Genomic DNA, 20,222 nt, shown 5'->3' with positions numbered 1-20,222 from the left:
GCCGCCGGACACCGCCCGACCCCGCGCCTCATCGTGGCAAGACAAGGGCCGACGGAGCGGCGGCGGCGGCGGGACTTCCACCGACAGCTGCTCCCTTCCGGGGCGGAGCGGAGCAGCGAGGTGAGGGCGGCACCATGATGGCGCAGCGGGCGCTTCCTAATCCCTACGCGGACTACGACAAGTCCTTGGCCACCGGCTACTTCGATACCGCTGGGAGGGTGAGTGGGGTCGCGATAGGGGGCCGGGGCCGGGGCCGGGGCCGGGGCCGGGGCCGGGGTGGGCCCTTCCCTTCCCGGGGCCGGCCGCCCGTCCCGCCCCTGCCGCGAAGCCGAGCTATGCAGCCAGGAGCCCAGCCTGCCGCCGAGGTACCCAAGGGTTCCTAGCAGAGACCTGTCCGGTTCAAAAAAACAAACCCTGGTTGTGCTCCCTGTGGGTACCCCCAGCTTCCTAAGACCCCATCCGCCTGCTTCACGTTCGTTTGGTTATTTTTGTTGTTTTTTTTTTTTCCCCATAGTTGACCCCCGAGTTCACGCAGCGGCTGAATAATAAAATCAGGGAGTTGCTCCAGCAGATGGAGAGGGGCCTCAGGTCTGCCGACCCGCAGGACTGCACCGCATACACGGGCTGGGCAGGTAGGATGGAGCGGGAGCTCTCCGAAGCAGACTTCTAGGTTAGGCCAAGGCAAACGATGGGGTTTTTTTGGCTGTTTGGATGGTGACAGTAGATCCATATCAAGAACAGTACTTCTTCTCCATGTTTTAATCCATTAAAACAAGGGGCTGTCTTTCTCAGGACTCCCCAGTTTTGGAGCAGGTTTCAAGCTGCAGAGGGAAGGCTGTAGCGCTGCAGGGCAGGATTGGGTCTTCTCTTGGTTAATAGCACCAAACTTACACAAGAGAGAAAGCCAGCACCTGCTTGAGAGCAAACATGGAAGCCTTTGAAGGCACTGGCTCCAAATCTGGCCATGGTGGGAATGGTGACAAGTAAACAAGTGTTCCGTGAGGTAGGCAGATGCGCATGGTAGGTTATTTACCTGTAAGGAGTCTTTGCATGTGGCAGCGGTGAGCTTATGGCCTGAGTGAATGTCCATCTTTTCTGTTTGAGCTGAATTTTATCTTATTACATTGTCTGATTGGCAGGTTGCTCCATTCCTGTTTCCCAGGTAGTGCCCCTCCATTTAGCCAGGGCTAGTTCTGCTCCAGTACCTGCTGGAAGGAGCAGAAATGCAAATGTGAGTATAACAAAGGATGGAAGCCTTCCTCACACTAACTCTTGTGTGTGCAAAGCTTACAGGAGCTTGTCTTTCTCCTGTTCTGTGTTTTCAACCTGTTTTTCCTTCCTTGGGAGCATGCCCAGCCTTCCCCTCCCTACTCCTACCTGCTGAAGCCAGGGAGGACACACCTTTCTCTGCCGTCTCATCCTTGGCTACTGCTGCGTGCTTTGTCAGCTTTCCTGCCTTCACACTCTGCCAGGCTCTGGGAAGGGACCCTGGCATAGTTGCAACTAATCTCAAGCTTGCTGCAAGATATGTTGCTTCTTTGGTTTTATTGGGGGGACAATACACTGCAATCCTAAATGAGAACTTCTACATTATGATCTGGGTGTGGCTGGCTTGTGCTTGGGAACTTGGAGTTTGCTTGGGAGAATGGTATTGATTGTGTTGGTGCTAAACTAACGCTGCAGCCTGTTGACAGCAGTGCCAGAAATACCTGCTTAAAAGTTTTAGTAAGTTAGGCAGGCACTGAGAGCACTATGGAGCAGTTCATAAGAAATGCTAGGATGCCAGTATTAAATTCCAGCGTGGGAGAACATTGAGTTCATCAGTTGCTGCCTGAGAATTTACACATTTTTGTTCAGTGCTGGCTGACTTCACTTTGCAAGACAAGTCTTCCAGTCTGTGTGACCGTGCTCTGAGGTCCCCTCAGATGAAAAGCACTCCATATGTAAAGATGGTCTTCAGTCATGAGGGTGCTACTTGGCATGATGGTAGAGTCTGCCTCTGGCCAGAATAATTCAGGAGGTAAAGTAGGAGGACAGTTAGCTGATGTTAGGAGTACTCTGCGTGGAGAAGGCAAACACCTTTCCCCAGAGACCATGTTCCCATCCTTAGGGTGGCCTTAAGGAGCTTCATGTTGGAAAGTGACTGCAGTTATGAAACAGTGGTTGAGAGCTCTGGTAGGATTTCAGCTCATTTTTATTTGCAAGGGACTTTCCTAGGAGGGATTCTTCTCTTTTTGTCCCATGGATCATTCTTTGGGCACACAACCTTCTCACCTTGGCTAACAGGATTAGAAAAAACCCATGGACAGAATTCCTGCAGGTCACAGCCAGCAAAGAAAAGCTTGCAGATATTATATTGTGTCTTTGTCATCCTCCCTTCTTTTTTTTTTTTTAATCCTAGCTATACTAATTTATTCAGTGCTGGTTTCCAGAGACAAAATTAATTGGGCCAAGACAGCAGCTTTTTCCTGTAATTGCTTATGTAGAAAAGGCTTGTTGAGTATCTTCTCATGTAAATCATTACCCAGCAGCCTGAAATCAACCTGCACTCTTGTGGCCACTAATAAGAGAGATATGAAATGTGGCTCTCTTAGCACAAACTCTGCGTGAAATGTAACATACTTGAGTGTACTACATTACACCCAGTAATACACAGCATATGCTGGCATTTTACTTTGGAGCCTGTTTCTTTCCCAACACACTTGACAGAGCCCTGTTCCCCCGGCCTGCATTCGTGCCAGGGAAGTCACGGCTTCTTGGCACGTGAAGTTGGAGCCAAGGGAGGGAAGGACTTACATTTTCAGCTCAGAGGCAGTGAAAACCACTTTCGATCAAGATTATGCAGTGTACGGCTGAATGCCCTCAAAACACATTTGAATGGGCTTGTTACAGTTTCATTCAGTTCCCCATAGAGATCAGGGCCCTGTAGGCAACACCTGGTACGTGCCTGGGTATAGACCAGACCCAGCTGTTGTGTTCCATCTTTTAATGAGTGTAGCTAGACTGCTGAAAGAGCTTTTGTGGTCTTAATCTGTTTCACTGGTATCAAAGTGTTGACTGAGGGAAGATAAACTGCTGTAAGCTAATTCTGAATCAGAAGCAGCTCAAACCGTGGCAGAAGTACAACTGCCTCATCCATTTCCAAACAGATTAGCATGAGGGTGCTGAGGAGTACGTAAATGTGTGCTGGTATTTCTCATCGTGCAAGACCCCTTGCTCCAAAGACTGCCTTGACTGGGAGCATAGACGATAGAAAGGGAATGGAAGGAGACTGACTTCACTTCTACCACCTCTTAGCTGACTGGAGAAGCTAGGCAGCTCCCACATGCCGTGCCTGCTGGACTGTTGTGTCCTTCCAAGATGATTTGATCTGCCACCTGAAACAGTATATAAAGGGAGAGATTTCCCTTCCTCCACATTACAGCAGTGCCTTTGGAATTTGTTTCCCATTCCCTTCTCTAGCAATGAAATAGTCATCGCTTTCAGAGCTGGAGTGCCTCTGAAACAGCCTAGTGAGTCCAGCTGGCCTGCCCCACCCACAGCTTTTGGCTGGCCTGTTGGTGAGTGGAGATGAGGAGCAGGGCTGAGTTGCCTTTTGAAAAGAACTCTTCGAAAGACACGCCAGGTGAAACAAAAGCCATTTAAGAATGGGTAGAAATTCTGACTGTACCAGTTCAGGAAAGCTTCTGAAAAAACACCTTTCATTCACTTCAATGCAATATCTTAGTTTTAACCTCAGAACCTAGAGAACTTGCAGCTTCTTAAGGGAGTTCTGATCACAAGAACAGAAATCCAGAGATAATCCCTACAGAATAAGAGGCAGTGAGGCTGCATTTGATGAGAGAGAATAGAGTGCCTTGTCTCACCCACATAAACCACATTCCTGCCAAGTGCTTTGTGGGTAGTTTTTGTGAAATCTGTGTTCTTGGAGATAGTCAGTGTTTGGCTGGACAGGGCTGAGAGCAATGGGATGTAAATTTGAAGTTGGCCTTACTTTCAGAGGCTTGGATCAGATCACCTCCACAGATTCCTTCTAACCTAACCTGTTATAGGATTCTGTGATGGGGTAATGGGTGGTTTTGGTTTGGGCTGGACTGTGTTTTTTTTGTTTGCATTTTTTTTTGGTGGGGGAAGCTTCATTTGTAAAAAGTTTTACAAAAGAAGCTTTGTTACCCAGGGTTTGAGATTGGACAAGCTGAGGCATCCTGAGAAATGCCCCATGTCCCACAATGCACTAGGAAGGCAAGCTGTAGTAAAACGCACCTGTGGCTCCCCAGATAGTTCTGAACATGGGATGATACAGCCTTCTGGAGAAGATGTCTGGCTGTCCCATTCAGCATGGCTTTGGCATGCATTTATGAGTGCAAATTAACATCCCATGCATCTGCACCGGAAAAGATGCTTATTATCCATTGAGCTGGGCAGTAAAGCTATTGCTGCTCCCTTTGTAACTTTTACCCTATAGCTGAATGTCATTAAAATGACATCAGGTTTCTCACTAGAAACCATGAAGCTTCATCACTATGTGCAGAGATAGGTTTCTGCTTCTTCCCTCTGTGTCTGACACCCTGCTTTGAGGGTGCTGGCTGACTTACTTCCCTGGGTCAATGCAGGATCTCTGAGCTCTTTGTTACTGTAGATGGCAGGTTTGGAACCCGTCCAAATTGGGTCAAGAAATCTCTTGTGGCAACCTAGTGCCCTTTGTGAAAGGACTACATTGCAGCTCAGCCCCTGGTGGACAAGGAGGGATGTTCAGAACAGTCTACTGGGCATCCCTGCTGGCACTGTCAGCAAGGGGACTGCAGCGGAGCTGACGCTGAGCAGTGCTTCCTCTCACCTTTATCCGCTCTATTCATTGTGAAGCAGAAGCTTTACCTCACCAGCAGAACTGTTTGCAATTGTAGTGCAATCTGACATAAAGAGCAAGTCTAAACTTGCAGGGCAGTTGAGGTTCAGCTTTACTTCTCTTTGATCAACAGAATGTGCATATGGATGAGAGATTCTTTCAGCCTGCTGCAGTGCTTTAGCTCTTGAGCAAGAACTTTTCTGGTATCTCCAGCAATGTCTGCTCTGTTGAAAGCAATGGTTGCTAAAGTCAGGGCCATCAGCACTGGTGCAAACAATTCCATTTCACTATGTACATTTAAGTCTCCTCCTCTGCCCCACTCAAAAGAAATCTCTAATGCGAAGCACCCCTCTGCACCTATAATACTGCTCATACAGGGTTGCAAGAGGAGGGAGATGTTGTTTACTGTCCTATTGAAGATGGTAAATAATCAAGCTTTGCGAGAGACATGCAGAATTGATTTTTGCCTCCTGATTCCCTGCAGTGAACAAGCATCTCCAGTATTAACACTCCAGTTTATTGGCTTCCCGCGCACTAGAGATGGTAGTTTCAGTCATCAGAGCCCTGCTAAAGGATATGCTGTCAGTAGCATGTGTTCACTGCAGTCCTGCAACATCAAGTGATGTCTGATGCATTCTCCATCGCATGTGGCTATGCAGCAGATCTTACACTGCAAAGAGCAAAAAACTTTGAAGTCTCAAGAAGGTCCAGTAGCTACCAATAAACAGAACAAAGCATATAGATCTGTGGCAGTAGCAGGCCACAGGCAGCCACTGCATGGCAGCTCTGCTGGAAACAATCAGGAGTTTCAGAGGTCACAAAAATAGGTCATATTTCCAACTGGGACACTTAACACAGACCTTCAAGGCACAGAGAAATGGACCAGACCCACTGCTTACCTAGGCCTGTTTAACTGATGATGCCATGTTTGTACAGCACTTAAAGCATGCCAGACACACGCCCAGTCAGTCAGCAAACCCCACCTGGTCAGCTGGGGTATTATTGGAGAAAGGTATTATTGGAGAGGGAGTGAGGGAACGCTCTGGAATAGCTTCTGCAAAGCAACGATACCTTGCTGAGCCAGGTTCATCAGGTGGAAGCTCTCTTGTCTCCTAACTACACTGCCTCTGAAATATGCTGCCTACATCTTGGCACACCGGTCAATATAGGGCATTCCCCACCCAGATGACTGCATTTTATATCTCTACACACATCTGTAAATGTTGCCTCTTTACACACAGACCTGCCCTCCTTTGCTGGCCTTCCCTAATTTGGGCTCACAGATAGCAACAGAGCAAGCGGCAGGCTGAAGGCAGCACTGCATTGTGCCCTTCTGATCCGCTTGGGAGTATGAATTCCTTGAGGGATGAGTTGAGGAAATTGCCTTAAATTCAGTTTTTAAGACCTTCGGGTTTTAAAGAAAAAGGAAAAATGATTTGGGGAAGCAACTCATCCCTTCCATCCTTTAGTACAGGCCAATGATTTTTTGGAGTCTTTTCTCAAAGATGCTTGGACCTGGGAGGAAAGGGGCCAGGAAATGTTTTAAAAGAGGAGAGGCAAAGAAGTCAGAGGAAAACAATGCTGAGACATTTATTTTCTAAGAATTCAATCCTAGCAGTGATCTTAGCATGGTATTTATGTACATAATTAGGGTGGTATGATGGCAGTGGGAATAGAAGCTACTTACACAGCAAAAAGTTGTATATTAAAGCAGATAAGTCAAGAGTGCAAGTTGTGCTCAGACAGCTAGCAGGCCTATTAAAGTCTAGAAGCTGTGCTAGGTGCTAAATAAATCAAGAAGAGTCACTTGACATTTTCTAGCTGGGAGAGGAGGGTTCCCCTTTAAAGAAGGGCTTCATATCCATGTCCTTATAGACTTGAGTGATGGCACCATACATCTGAGCTCTCTCTGGAAATACTAACACTGAACTGCTTAGAGAGGACAAGGTTATTAGCTTCAGCAGGAAATGGAAATTGGCCCTTAATATATGTGTGGAATTGAATTGTCTGTAGCACGAAGCTTTGGAGATTACGCATGCAAAATGAGAAAACGATCTAAATTTAAAATTGTCCTCAGTACCATGGAAAGTAATTTTGCAGCGTGCTTGTCCCCTCTCACCTTACCACATCAAAATCTGCAGAGATTGGCTCTATTAATTTAGGCTTAAACACAGGAACTGAGTCTTTGTAGAAATGGTTACCGGTAAGGGGAGAAATAAGCTTTCCTCAAAGGGATGTAGGCCAGTAGCTTTCTTCAGTGCATGTTTGAGGATGCCTTCCAGATCAGAAGGGTGCTTCAAATGTGGCAGACCTTTCAGACACAGACTCACTGAGGATTCCTCAGTTGAGGCTAAAAGCCTCAAGAGCTACATGAAGACAGGGCAGACAGAGGCAAAGGACAGCAACTGATGTGACTTGTCAGTAGCAAAGTTGTTTCTGTAGCTGGCTATCCCTCTGAAAACCTCCAGGGAAGACTGTGCAGCTTTTTCCAGCGTTCCAGGTAGCTGTTTATATTTCAGACAAGGGTTGATATCATGAGTGATGTGCTGCAGAGGAGAGTTGGGCAGCCCCTTTCTTTTCTAGGATGCACCAGTCCTTGGTGTAGGGCTTTGGACCTGCTCAGCAGCAGGAGATGATGTCCGGGGAGCTGTAACAACCTTGCTGGTGCTTCCCAGTGGGAGGGAAGGAGAGGGAAAAAAAAAAAAAAAAGAGCCAAGTAGGATGCCTTAAGGGTGGTGCTTCTCGGTGCTAATGATGTTTCTTTTTTAAAAATCCAATCCAAGCTAAGTGACCCAGCCCTTTATTTCCTGGCATAGGAGAAAATAATTTGGGTAACAACTCAGCACTGCTCTGCTACAAGTACCATCTTGCCCACAGATGACTTTTTTTTTCCCCTCCACTGTTTAGCAATAGTCCCAGGTACAGTTCATAGGTTTACATGGGTTTGTCTAGGTCTCATCTTTTGCTCCTCGCTACTGAAATAGTCTGTAACCTGTGTATCAGAAGCTGTGCTGTCCTCCAGGACCTCCTGGGTCGGATGCTGCTGTTTGTCTTGACCTGCAGTCCACTTGTGAGCCTCATCAGGTACAAGAGGGTCACAAAGCAAGAAAAGAAGCTGTGGATGCTGCAGCTGTGGGTTATGCCTCTGGATGTGCCTGGGAAGCCTGTCTAGATGGCTTAGGCCCTAGATGAGGCCGAGGGCCAGGCCTTCAGGTTCGTTAAAACAGCCAGGGCGCACAGCAGGAAGGGTAAACTTTTCTGGTGGGTGCAACCTTTGTGTTCCTTTTGCAGGCATTGCTTTGCTGTATTTGCACCTGTATGATGTGTATGGAGACCCAGCCTACCTTCAGGTGGCCCACGAGTATGTGAAGAAGAGCCTGAGCTGTCTGACAAGACGATCCATCACTTTCTTGTGCGGAGATGCTGGGCCCCTTGCAGTGGCTGCTGTCGTCTACCACAAACTCCAGAACCAGAAGCAGTCAGAAGACTGCATCACTCGGTAAAACGCTTGGTTATGTCTTTGACCTAATGTTCTTCTTGCTCATAGAGCTGGTCTGGGCTTGTACCGGGAACTCTCCGCCAAGCCTGAATACATTTTGTTGCAGTCTTATTTGAGAGAGAATCCAGTAACTTAGCAAGGCAGCACAAACTTCTACCATGGGTAGAGAGCTAGGTTAAGGACAGACATGCTTGCCTGGCAGCCCGCAGGCTGGGGAGCAAGGATACCGTTCAGCTGGTATTGCTATCTTAAAAATAATTCCAATAAACACAGGAAGAAAAAAAAGCCAGAAGGTGAGGTTTGGTATTTTTTCACAACCCTTAAATTTAGCTTTACACCTATTTTGATGAAAAGCAGAAATGTGGCAGGATTATTAGAGTAATGTTGTCCCTTGCTTTCACCTGCTATTTGTTACTTGATTTTGACTTAAACCTAAGATTGACAGCATCGCTTTCAACTGCTGAATGCAGCTGGTTACGATTCATTTATTTCTATTTCCTGTGTCATGCTTTAACCCCAGCCAGCAACTAAGCACCACCCAGCCACGTGCTTACTCCGCCCTGCTGGGATGGGGGAGAGAATTGGAACAGTAAAAGTGAGAAAAATTGTAGGTTGAGATAAGTACAGTTCAGTAACTGAAATAAAGTAAAGTAGTAGTAGTAATAATAATATAGAAAGCAAGTGATGCATAATGCAGTCGCTCCACCACCCACTGACCGATGCCCATCCCATCCCCGAGCAATGATTGCTGCCCCCCAGCCAACTCTCCCCAGTTTATATACTGAACATGTTGTCATATGGTATGGAATATCCCTTTGGCCAGTTGGGGTCAGCTGTCCTGGCTGTGCCGCCTCCCAGCTTCTTGTGAACCTGGCAGAGCATGGGAAGCTGAAAAAGTCCTCCACTTAGTGCAAGCACTACTTAGCAACAACTAAAACATCAGTGTGTGATCAGTGTTATTCTCATCCTAAATCCAAAACACAGCACCATACCAGCTACTAGGAGGAAAATTAACTTTACCTCAGCCAAAACCAGGACACCTGCCTTTCCTCAACTGTTTTCAAATGTATTTTTCTTGGGAACTTAAGACAAGAAAAGGACAAACAAGCAGTCCTACAGTCAGATCAGCATGTGGCAGAAGAAGGAAAAAAATTAGGGAGATGCAGTTGCAAGCTTTTTTCACTTAAGGGAGATCAGTTTTGAGAAGGTAAGAAACAGCCCTGTAAAGAGTTTCCATTTACATGTGGTCAGCACAAAACCAAGACAAAACCTCTGACACTTCAGAACAACACTGAGTGCCCTTAAACATCCATCTGCAAGCGATGCACAACGTCAATGAAAAAAGCCACGGGTAGGAATCAGAGGTGCCTGAATGGTTTGGACACAAAGTTCCCACTCCCTTAACTAAAAATAGCTTCTGGTTTATGTGGATACGGTCAGTCTGAGGGCAGCACTCTCTTCTTTATTCCTGAAATGATCTGTAGGTTGGGTTTTGCTTAATACTGTGTCAAAGTATTGAATCTCACTATGATTAATATATTTGCTAACAAAAAGGGGACTAATCTGTCAAACAGTACTGGCCAGTTGTGGTCAATGCATAAGCCCCAAGTTGTGAAAAATTCCTAATTCATGTTTTCTTGCTGTAGCTCTCCCCTCCCTGTGTCCCTCCTGTTCTCTCTACAGTTTTGTGGCAGAATGGAAACTCGTGATTAAATCTGCACTGCCATCTAATGGCATAGTAAAGGCAGAGCCTTAGAAATTGGTTTCTTCATATATCTGAGTGGAGGAAAAAAGAAAAACGTGGCTTTCTTGAAAGTACAGTTATTCTGTCCTTACTCTGCCACCAATTCCCAAAGCAGTTAGCCTGACTGTGCTACCTTTAAAAAGAGAGTATTTCTTTGAGAAATAGCTCCCTTGATCAAAACTCTTAAGTAGGTTTTGAGTATGCTGTTTAGTTACAGAACAGTTGCTAAGTTATGCAGTGCAAGTGTATGTAAAGTGCACTTCTTTTACAGCTGTGGAGAAGGAGAGCCTCTCTCTGTTTCACTCTCTGTCTTTTAAAGCACCTCATCTTTACAGAGCCCAAGGAGATAATCCATCAGCCAGGTTTTACCTGCAGTGGAAGAGACAGAAGCTTGCTTTTTTCTTAGGTCCTTGCTCTTGCCTAAATGAGTTCATGACCAACAAATGTGCTTTTATGCTCTGGAGAGACTAAAGTTGCAGGGCAGCCCATTTTCCAAGAGCCTGTGAAAATCTGAACTGTGTTCCAGGAGTCCTCTTTTCCTGCCATCTCCCACCAATTCAGAAGGCCAAAGGTTTGCTTTTAGAGCCAGTGGCATACAAAAAAAAATCACCTCTTGTTCTACAGCTGCCTCACTTTCCCTCTGTCCAGAAACTACTGATGTTTGACAGTTGAGGTAATAGGCTGATCTGTGAGCAGGAGTGGCTCTTCCTTTCAGGGACCTTGATTTACTCCCTCACGCCTGAGAAATGCATTCTGCATGCAATCAGTCCAGCAGCATCCCAGGCATCTCTTGCTGCATGCATACAATGTAGCCCTGCCCCACATTTCAAAAACAACAGAAACCACTGGCGGGCTTCCTGCCCTGATTATCCTGGCTGGGAAGGCAGCTAGAGGTAGAAGCAGTAATGGATAAGGAGCAAGAAAAGTAGTTCCAGCTGCTCCAGATTTCCCCACAAAAACGTTTCACATCCAGACATCAGAAAATCCCTACTGTGGGTATTACTGTTTATCCACCCATCTATTCCTTCTATTGCACCTGACTTTTCCCTGACATCTGAGAGATGAACAACATTGCCAGCCAGCATCTCTTCTGGCCAGCCTGCTGCTGGGCAGAGTCCATCTCTTGAAACACTGTTTTTCTCCTTGGAAGACCTCCTCTTCGTCTGCCTTCCTTGGACTTGGGGACTGGGAACGTGAGGAGGCAGCAGGGCTTTCCTTTCAGCCCACACAGCTGAGAGAGGGCACCCCTGCTTACTCCTAGTCTTGGATGTAAAGTCTGTCTCTTGGGTTTAATCTGCAAGAAATCTCCCCCATGGAGCAATGCACATCTTGAGTGGTACATGAGAAGACAGGGCCAATCCACCTTGAGACACTGCTCTTTCCTTTCTCCTTCAATACACCTGCTCACATTGAGTCCAGTGCCAAGGGAAAGTTTTCTGGTGTGGGGAGTCAATAGCTCAGCGTCCTCTCTCTGCTCTGAGGGTACTCTGGACATTTGGTTGCTGCTTTGCTTTGAAACACATTGTTCTGCCCAGGAGAAAAGGCTGCCGATGCACCTTTTCTGCTCCTCACACTGCTGTGACGGGGAAGCGCTGCACACACACAGCTCTCCTGGCTGGTTTCTTAGCCCTCTCCCTGTTGCAGCCACAGTAGGAAGCAGCTGAGGGAATGGCTGTGAAGCCACTTACGCTGGTATTTTAGAAGTGATGGCATTTTTCAGATTGCTGTCTCAGGAGTGAACAGAAAAATTAAGCCAAAACCAGTCACATCCCTGCCTGCTGCTCTGACAGTGAAGGATATCCAGCCTTGTTGGAAGTGTAATGAGAGGTAAAACAAAGGAAAAATTGCATTGAGAGTGAATTGAGCTACAAAGCACCAGTGTGAAGAGCTGTCAGTCTCTGTTAGCACTACGGGAATATCACCAGCTTTGCAACATGATAATACAAAAATGGCAAAGAAAATATCTGACTCCTGCAGACCTCTTCACTTGGGGGCTAGAGCCTGGTGCCAGCCAGGCAGTCCTCAGCATGGGGCTGCACGACAGACAGCCCACAGCACTCACTCTGCTGAGCTGTCCTCACTACTGCTCAGCTACCTAGAGAAGATTCCTTGCATGTGCCACGGAGACTTGATGTTAAACAACATTTCTAGCTGCTTCTCCACACCTCTTACATGGATATTTAGCTCATGGAGGCACCTCTTTTTCCATTGACAGTGTAGCCCTGGCCACTGGCAGGCATGGAGAGAAAGAAGCTTTTCTATCAGGACTTCTGACCATAAGGGGTGAGATTTTCCCACGTACCATCAGCACTAGTTTTACTTTCTAACATTTCTTTGAGCAGCCAAATGAAACACATACCAGTTTAGTTTGAAAATAGTCATTTTTAGCAGATGGTCTGCCTTGCTAACAGCATCACAGGGAGGTAATGCTGGGCAGCCTTTCCTGAGCAGCCAGGAATTTTATGCTGACCATTTCCTATAGCCCAGGTTTCCCCACCAGTAGCTTCCCCAGAGCTGGTGCTCTAAAAAACAAGCATATAGTACAACTGCAGTGTAAAACGCTGAGCAGACTAAAGCAATAACCCAAACAAAAAGCAGAAGAGGAAGAGGGTTTCTGCACCTTGCATAGCTGGAAGACTGAGAGCCAGAGACTGGCCTGACATCTCCCAGGGTGTGGGCAGCATAAAGGAACAAACCGTGGTTTTGAGGTCCAGTCTCACTGCTTGGTTACACGGCTTTGAGTGTCCTCTAATCTCCCCCATATGAATTTTTTTTTGTAGTTTGCTCCATCTATACAAGCTTGACCCACGAGTGCCAGATGAACTGCTGTATGGGCGCATGGGCTATCTCTATGCACTGATATTTGTGAACAGGCACTTCAGAGACGAAAAGATCCCTCAAAGTCACATTCAGCAGGTACTGTGTCTTCTGCTGATTTGTTAACTGTCTCTTCCCATGCAGCTCATCTTTGGGCAGGTAAAAATCAGTGGTAGATGTAGACAACCCTGGCAACAGGGAAGAAACCACATCAAGCTATCTCTGCTGTGCTTCTCCCAAAGGAACAAAGCACCACCACCCCACCACCTGCCATCCATGTAAATCCATAGGCAGTACTGAATTGGTATGCATTTCGCTCCCTCACCCACACTCTTCCCTCTGCTTGGGCAGAAAAACCACCCTCTTGTGCTGTGCCAGGATACTCACTGTGCTGTGTCCAAGGCAGTAGCATTTCCCTCACCTGCATCTGTTCCCATCCACAGGTCTGTGAAGCCGTTGTAGCCTCAGGCGAGAGCTTGGCCAAAAGGAGGAACTTTACAGCAAAGAGCCCACTGATGTATGAGTGGTACCAGGAGTACTATGTAGGGGCAGCCCATGGTTTGGCTGGGATTTATTACTGTCTCATGCAGGTAAGAGGCACTGGAGGAGAAGGTGCCTTTAGCAGCCATTCCACATTTCTTTGAACAAGGAGAAGCATTTGAATAGGCTCATGGTGGTCTCAAACTGGGCAAGATCCCTTATCTGATGGACTTACTCCTCGGTTTGATCACACATTCTTACCTCTAAAGGTTTTGTCTACATCTGTGAGGTTGAATTTCCCACCTCTGTGGCAACGGGTAGGGAAATGTGGCCTGCATTGTGCCAGCAGTTTCACATAATGAAGCCCCATAGGTCAGCTGGGTCTGAGCTTCCCCCTCTTGTGTTAATTGTTTATAAAGTACTCCCATTTGTTGGTATCTGTGGGCTTCATGCATTTTAGGTCGTTACTTGGAGCAGTCTCAGATCATTGCAGAATGAGAATCCCTGTAAGAAAAGTATGGTGAAAGAGATTATGTTCACAGTACAAAAGTGGAAAAGGCTTTTGTTTCCAAATAAGAGCCTATAACTAAATATTAAATAAGTGGGACTTTTTACTTTGATAAAGCAGCTGAATTTCATAGTGCCCAAAGTAGGCAGTGCAAGACAAGAGGTTGGGAGCTGCAGTGCCCCTTTGCTTCGATACTATCTTTCTCACAACTTTGCAGAACTCACTGGAGCTCTGGGAATCTTCGCTTCCCCAGCTCTGAAATGAGGGTGATAATTCCCCTATGTGGGTCACTTTGTGCATAAATTTACAGGGCTTAAGCTCTTAGAAAAATAACAGCAATAAATAACATTGCATTTTCAAAGCATTAAGGGCACCTACTGAGCAACACAGATTATTTTAACATAGCAAGGTTCATAGAAATAGGTGATATCTTTCATTAGACCCAACTCTCACAGGAGGTGGGAAAAAACCCACCAGGTTTCAAGTACTTGAGCTTTCCTTCAGCAGCCTAAAAGTTTAAGCCCGTATACAGGATAAGCGGAGTTCCTGTGAATATAACCCTCTTATTTTTCTGAGAGAGGAAGGGGTGGTTGGTGTTTTTTAAGCAGAAGGAGATTCGGCAAAAGGAGGATGCAAAGTGATTATTGCCCTGGAATACAGAAAGGCTAGTTGGGAGCAGGGGAGACAGCAGCATACTGTGACCCCAGATTTGCACTGAGTGCCTGAGCTTGTTCCCAGGCTGATGTTTTAAAGAATTTTAAGTGTAAGTCTCCCATAAAATACTGCATAGGCTTCACGTATCTCTGCCATATGAAGTACAAGGAGCCTGGATCAGCCAAGCATGATGCACAAAAAGCCTTGGGGGAAGCAAATAAGGGAAATATGGAGAAGAGAACGTTGGACTTTTATCCCTAATGGTCTTACAACACAAGTATTGATTTTTAATTTCCAAGTTATCAGCCTGGGAACAGCATGATCCTTAGTTGAGAGTGCTTATTGCAGTCTGCCATGGGAAGTCAGAACTGCACAGATTTCATGTGGGGTAGTGTCACTGGAAGAGGACACTGAAGCCACCCCCTTGCAGTTACCCAGAAACATCTGTGAAAATGCAGTATCACAGCCCACCAGCTGGGTTGGCCCAGCAGAGATACTCTAGATGCTGGGAATCATTCCTGGTATTCACATCCTTAATTAATCCTCAATACTGTTTTTATACAGTTTTGTCTCTTTACTTGAGCTCTGGGTATCTGAAACTATGCCTATGCATCTTCAGAAAAGAAGCAGCAAGCCCTCTTGCTTAGAGGGACAGGTGACACATTTGGGGAAGCCTTTGTTTCTGGGGATGCAAGGGTATGACTGGAAATAAGTCTCTACCAAAGGGCAGGCAGCCTGGGGCCAAGTGGGTATTTGTGATGTGTGAAAGCCCGGACCAAAGAAATGGCTTGATTTACAAGGAGCAAGAGGGAACATGGCCATAGTTGGCTTTGTGTCTGCCTTTCAGGCAGATCTTGGGCCTCTGAGGTTGAGACAGAATGGTAATTCTTCTGATTTAACACTTTCCCTCTCTTAGCCTGGCCTTGGAGTGAGCCAAGTAAAACTGCACAACACAGTCAAACCCAGCGTGGACTACGTCTGCCAGCTCAAGTTCCCATCTGGCAATTACCCTCCATGCATCAATGACACCAGAGACCTACTCATCCACTGGTGCCACGGGGCACCAGGTGTCATCTACATGCTTATTCAGGCTTACAAGGTACCAGAAATCTTGCAAAGACCATTTGGGGACTCCTAAATGTGGAACTTTATCATGGAGAAGACTCTGTTGAGACCCACTTCCTACCTGAGAGTAGGATGGCTTGTTACAATGAAATCACCCGGCAGGGACCACTGACCAAAATGGAAATTAGTCTTTTAAAAAATTATTTCTGAAAATACCCATCAGTTGTGTGGGGTGTTGTCCTGTTGCAGGTGACATGGTGACAACTAGTGCTGTGGGAAGTATTGGTCATACAGCCCCATTCATCACCACAAAAACATCCTCCTTTAAAGTAGACAGCAAAGTCACAGCATTAAGACTTCAGTAGGAGAGAAACTAATTAACCCAAGCCTCCCCACTCACACAGGGATGCTCTTTGTGTGGAGGAAATTGCCTTGGCAAGAGGGAATATTTCTTGTCTCTGCAGGTCTTTGGGGAACAGCAGTACCTAAATGATGCCCTGCAGTGTGCAGAAGTGATCTGGCAGCATGGGTTACTGAAGAAAGGCTACGGGCTGTGCCACGGGACAGCTGGCAATGCTTACAGCTTCCTAGCACTGTACAACCTCACTCAGAACATGAAATACCTGTACAGGGCCTGCAAGGTAAGAGCCTGTGCAAGGAAGGGAGAGGGGATTATTCACTTCTGCCTTTTACGTCACCACCTTTGCCTTCGAAACCTAATTTCTAGTGTGGCAGAGATGCAGCTAGATTTGACCAGCTCCACCAGAATAGTTCTTCAGCAGCACAGTCACTGTCTGACAGCCTGGACAGAAGGAATATCCTGTAGAAGCCTTGCTCTGCAAGGGATACTGTGAAGATGAGTGTGTTGGTTTTTTGTTCAAGATCCGTCTTTAACAAAATTTGAACACTTTCTGTTCCTCTTTTCTCAGTTTGCAGAGTGGTGTTTAAGCTATGGTCAACATGGGTGCCGGACACCAGACACACCGTTCTCTCTCTTTGAAGGTAACCTCCATCTCTACGCTTGTGTTTTGCTCCTGGATCTGAGCCAGTCTAGCACCAAGGAAAACCGAATACGCGCTCCAGTGAAGTCTTTGCAAAACTCAGTGTAAAGGATGGGAAGGAAATTGTATTCACTGTTTTTACCCTTTCCCAGAAGCAGTGCTTTTGTAGCACCGGCTAATGTCTTAGCTGGAGTATCTTGTCCTCTCGGGCCTTCCGCACAGATGCTGCACACAGATCTCAGTGGGTACAAGCCAAAATCTACCTTATGGTAATTTGTAGCCTGACTTCTCAGACAGTCTATTTTCTGTGCATTTTTGAGGACTAAAGTCCTTCATGGGCCTTACAGTTCCATTCCAAAGGTGAGTGAGGAACAAACAGGCTGCTTTTGTAGGCCTTGTTGGCTCCTAAGGCACTTTATGCCTTCTGCTAATGGCTTCCCCAGAACCTGCCATCAGGTGGTATTGCTGAAAGAGCTGGTTCCTCAGCTAATGTAAATCTCCCTAGCTTTGCTGCAGGCCAGTGTCAGAGGGTCCAAAGTTTTGCAAAGATACTCAGATTGTTAAACCTGTGGACAGGAAAAGCAGAAGGGGGGGAGCTGGAGGGGGGAAGACCCATCATGTTTTCACAGGTGCTTTTCAACATTTGATTAACTTCAAAATGCTTTCTGCACTGAAGTACCTAGTTGCTTGGGAAACCTGGGTTAAGACCTCGGAAATTATTTAGGTCCTCATGAAAACATTTTCCTTTCTTCGTCCTCATGGTTCATTCACCCCCTGGATAACTGATAAAATGGGTGCCCAAAGGGAATCTCTCTGAAGCGCATTGTGTTTTCTTGTCCTCAGGAATGGCTGGAACGATTTACTTTCTTGCTGACCTGCTGGTGCCAACCAAGGCCAAGTTCCCTGCATTTGAGCTCTAAATCTGAGCTTGGCAGTTTCCTGCCTGAATCCGTCCGCACTTGGAAAAGCAGTTTGAAGCTGCTTTATTCTTCCAAACTCATCATTGTTCACCTAACTGAACGTAAATCCATCCTCCTGAGGGCATGCTGAGTTCTCTAATATTTCCAGTCATGTCATTGCATTGTTTCAATTTAAAAGACAGAGTGCAGATTTTGCTGGTGTCTCTTAAAAAGGCAGGCTGCAGGTGGGAGCAGGGAGAAAGTGTACAGTATTTTCCTGGCTATAGAGCATTGCTATTTTCTGTATCCTGTTCCTGGGAGAAAGTTTTCTATTGAATGTAGCTTTGGCCATTTAATTTTTTTTTTCTGCTGACAAATAGTTGCAGGGATTTAGTTGTCTTTGGAAAAAAAAAGGTGAAAAACTGAGGCTATTGCCCTGCAAGTTGCTTTAAGTATTTTCTTCCTGAGCACCCAGGGAGTAAGCAGTTTAAGTAGTGAGATGCTCTGCACAATGCAAATGTGATGGACTGTGGAGTCTTTTTATGTGGTTTTTTTTAATGTCAAAATTTAAGTGGCACAGCTGGAACTGCCATGCCAGAGCCTTGTCCTGAATATCCACCTGTCTGGTTTAAAGGCAAAGGCTAGGTATAGTTCTTTTGCACATTTTTTTCCAGTGACAGACAAATAATCCACTAGCTTTTGTGCTTATTTGCCATCTTATGCTACACCTTGCAAAAGTCCATTAATCATCCAACAAAAAACTCTAATCTAAAAGTGAGCTTGCTGGTGTGGTCTCTTCTGTTTAGCTTTGAAAGTTTACTTTGCAGTCTTTATTTAAAATTGTGTATGAGTATTATAGGTGTTAGGTGGTGCCTGGCCCACCAGCAGCAGCATGGGAAAAGACATGTATTGCACTGAGTTCTGTCAGTGTTTAACCTATTACCTGTGTAGATGTTATTTACATGCTTTGTTTTATAAGCTTTCCTGAACCTGGATAATTTGAGTCACTTGTTTGCCTTGTTACTGCTTATTGTAGTTTGATATGCAACCACACACCTACCCAACTGGAAAATCTGCCCTAGGTTAAATAGCTTTCATCCATCAAGCAGATCAGATACTTGCAAGGGATAAATCTGTTTTTCCGTCCTTAGCTTATGCTGCACTAATTTGCAACAATGAGGAACCTGACCCTGTAAGCCACTTCCTTAGCACTGACCATGAGCTAACCACTGAGCATGGTGAAAGTTATTGATGCGGCTGATACAGCTTTGTGCTGTTTGAGGGCAGCTCCTCAGCCTGCACAGGAGTGGATGTGGGTTTTGATCTTCTAAGGGCCCAGTTGCAGAGTGCCTCAGGCCACCTAAGAGCAGGCAAGCAGCTGCAGGACAGCATGGGCAACCTCCAAGACATCGCACTCCTGCACCAGCGGTAGTGAAGCAGGAGGGCCAAACCTAGCATGCTAACACAGCTAGGTCGCACGTGCCTGAATGCGGGGCAGCCTAGCCACGGAGGCGTAGGCAGACCCTCAAGAACCTCCTGGATGGGCTGCTGCAGCAGAGGAGAAACTGTTCCTGGAAGGCTGCCTGTTTCCTCAAAGCCCAGCCTCCTGCTGCTATCATGCGCTTCTAGAAATTCATCAAAAGACAGCCTGAAGCGCAGAGCAGCTCATTTGCTTTGGGCTTAGCGTCCCTGTTGGAAGCCTCAAGCTCATGCAGACTCTGCAGCGGTCATCCCCTATCCATCACGGGGCCTAAACAACACAGGGAGGTGACTGGAAAGGAGGAAGCACAGCCTTGAAAGCGGTATTTGGCTAATCAAAGAGTCTGGGGTGGGATCCTCTAGTACCTCCCAGCTCAGCCGGTGTGATAGTAGTGTAGGGACACTGCTCTGAGCCTGGGTTTCTCCCAGGCACCCCTTCCATAAAGGAGGTGTTTTGTGGAGCCTGGTGTCATGGCAGTATCACGTCTCAGGGTTTGTACACTGATCAGGGAAGCATGAGGGCCTGGTGTACAACTGCTGAGTGGAGCACTGTTTAATAAAAATGCAGAAACAAACCAGCTTTGGGTTATTTTTACACCCTGCTTTGTGATCAGGATTCATGTCTGAAGAGATCAAGATATGCCACAACAGTCACTCTGGTGGTTCCTGGAGGCTCCTGGGCCTCCCACCCACGCTGAGCGTCGAGGGTATTTAACATGTTTCTCCATCTCCAATCCATTGAGGCCAGTCCTGTGCTTTATCCAAAGCCACGTCCTCCCTCCTGTGGCTTCCATTAAAGACCATAGTCCTGCAGGTTAGTCTTAATTGTACCAAAATATGCCTGTGTACAGCGCTGGACACCAGAAAGAGGATGTGGATCCTCCCAAAAAAGCACTGCCCTGCCCAGTGGAAGGAGGAACAGGCTGCCTTGGGGAGGCTGTGCCTGTCCAGCACCAGAGGCTTTAAGACTATCAAGAATAGTATGAGTAAAGGTGATCCTGCCCCCCAGCACAAGCATAAATTAGGTTGCTTCAAGTCCTATACAGCCTGATTTTCTACAATTTCCATTTCTGTTAAGGTTTGTGGTAAAGCACTTCAGGGATGGGGTCCAGCAAATGGGACAGGAAAGAAGCACAGTGGAGTTGCTCTAGTTGTCCTCCGTTTATCATACAGGGGCGTGGTGCTGGCCACTTGCACCCACCTTCATGCCAAGTGGAGGGAGTGGGAACA

General features: G+C 46.5%; 1 protein-coding gene across 1 annotated transcript; it reads left to right on the top strand.

Moving 5' to 3' along the window:
- The first annotated feature begins 67 nt into the window (after positions 1 to 67).
- On the top strand, positions 68 to 19,567 carry LANCL1 (LanC like glutathione S-transferase 1). The gene is made up of 9 exons (XM_075094041.1): positions 68 to 218; positions 515 to 632; positions 8,138 to 8,345; positions 12,870 to 13,005; positions 13,350 to 13,496; positions 15,465 to 15,647; positions 16,078 to 16,254; positions 16,543 to 16,615; positions 17,458 to 19,567. The coding sequence occupies exons 1-9, from the start codon at positions 135 to 137 to the stop codon at positions 17,532 to 17,534; spliced, it is 1,203 nt and encodes a 400-aa protein (XP_074950142.1). The 5' UTR covers positions 68 to 134; the 3' UTR covers positions 17,535 to 19,567.
- Positions 19,568 to 20,222: the final 655 nt, after the last annotated feature.

Source organism: Phalacrocorax aristotelis, chromosome 5 (assembly GCF_949628215.1).
Source record: "Phalacrocorax aristotelis chromosome 5, bGulAri2.1, whole genome shotgun sequence".
NCBI lineage: Eukaryota > Metazoa > Chordata > Aves > Suliformes > Phalacrocoracidae > Phalacrocorax > Phalacrocorax aristotelis.
This window is presented reverse-complemented; position numbering and strand designations above follow the sequence as displayed.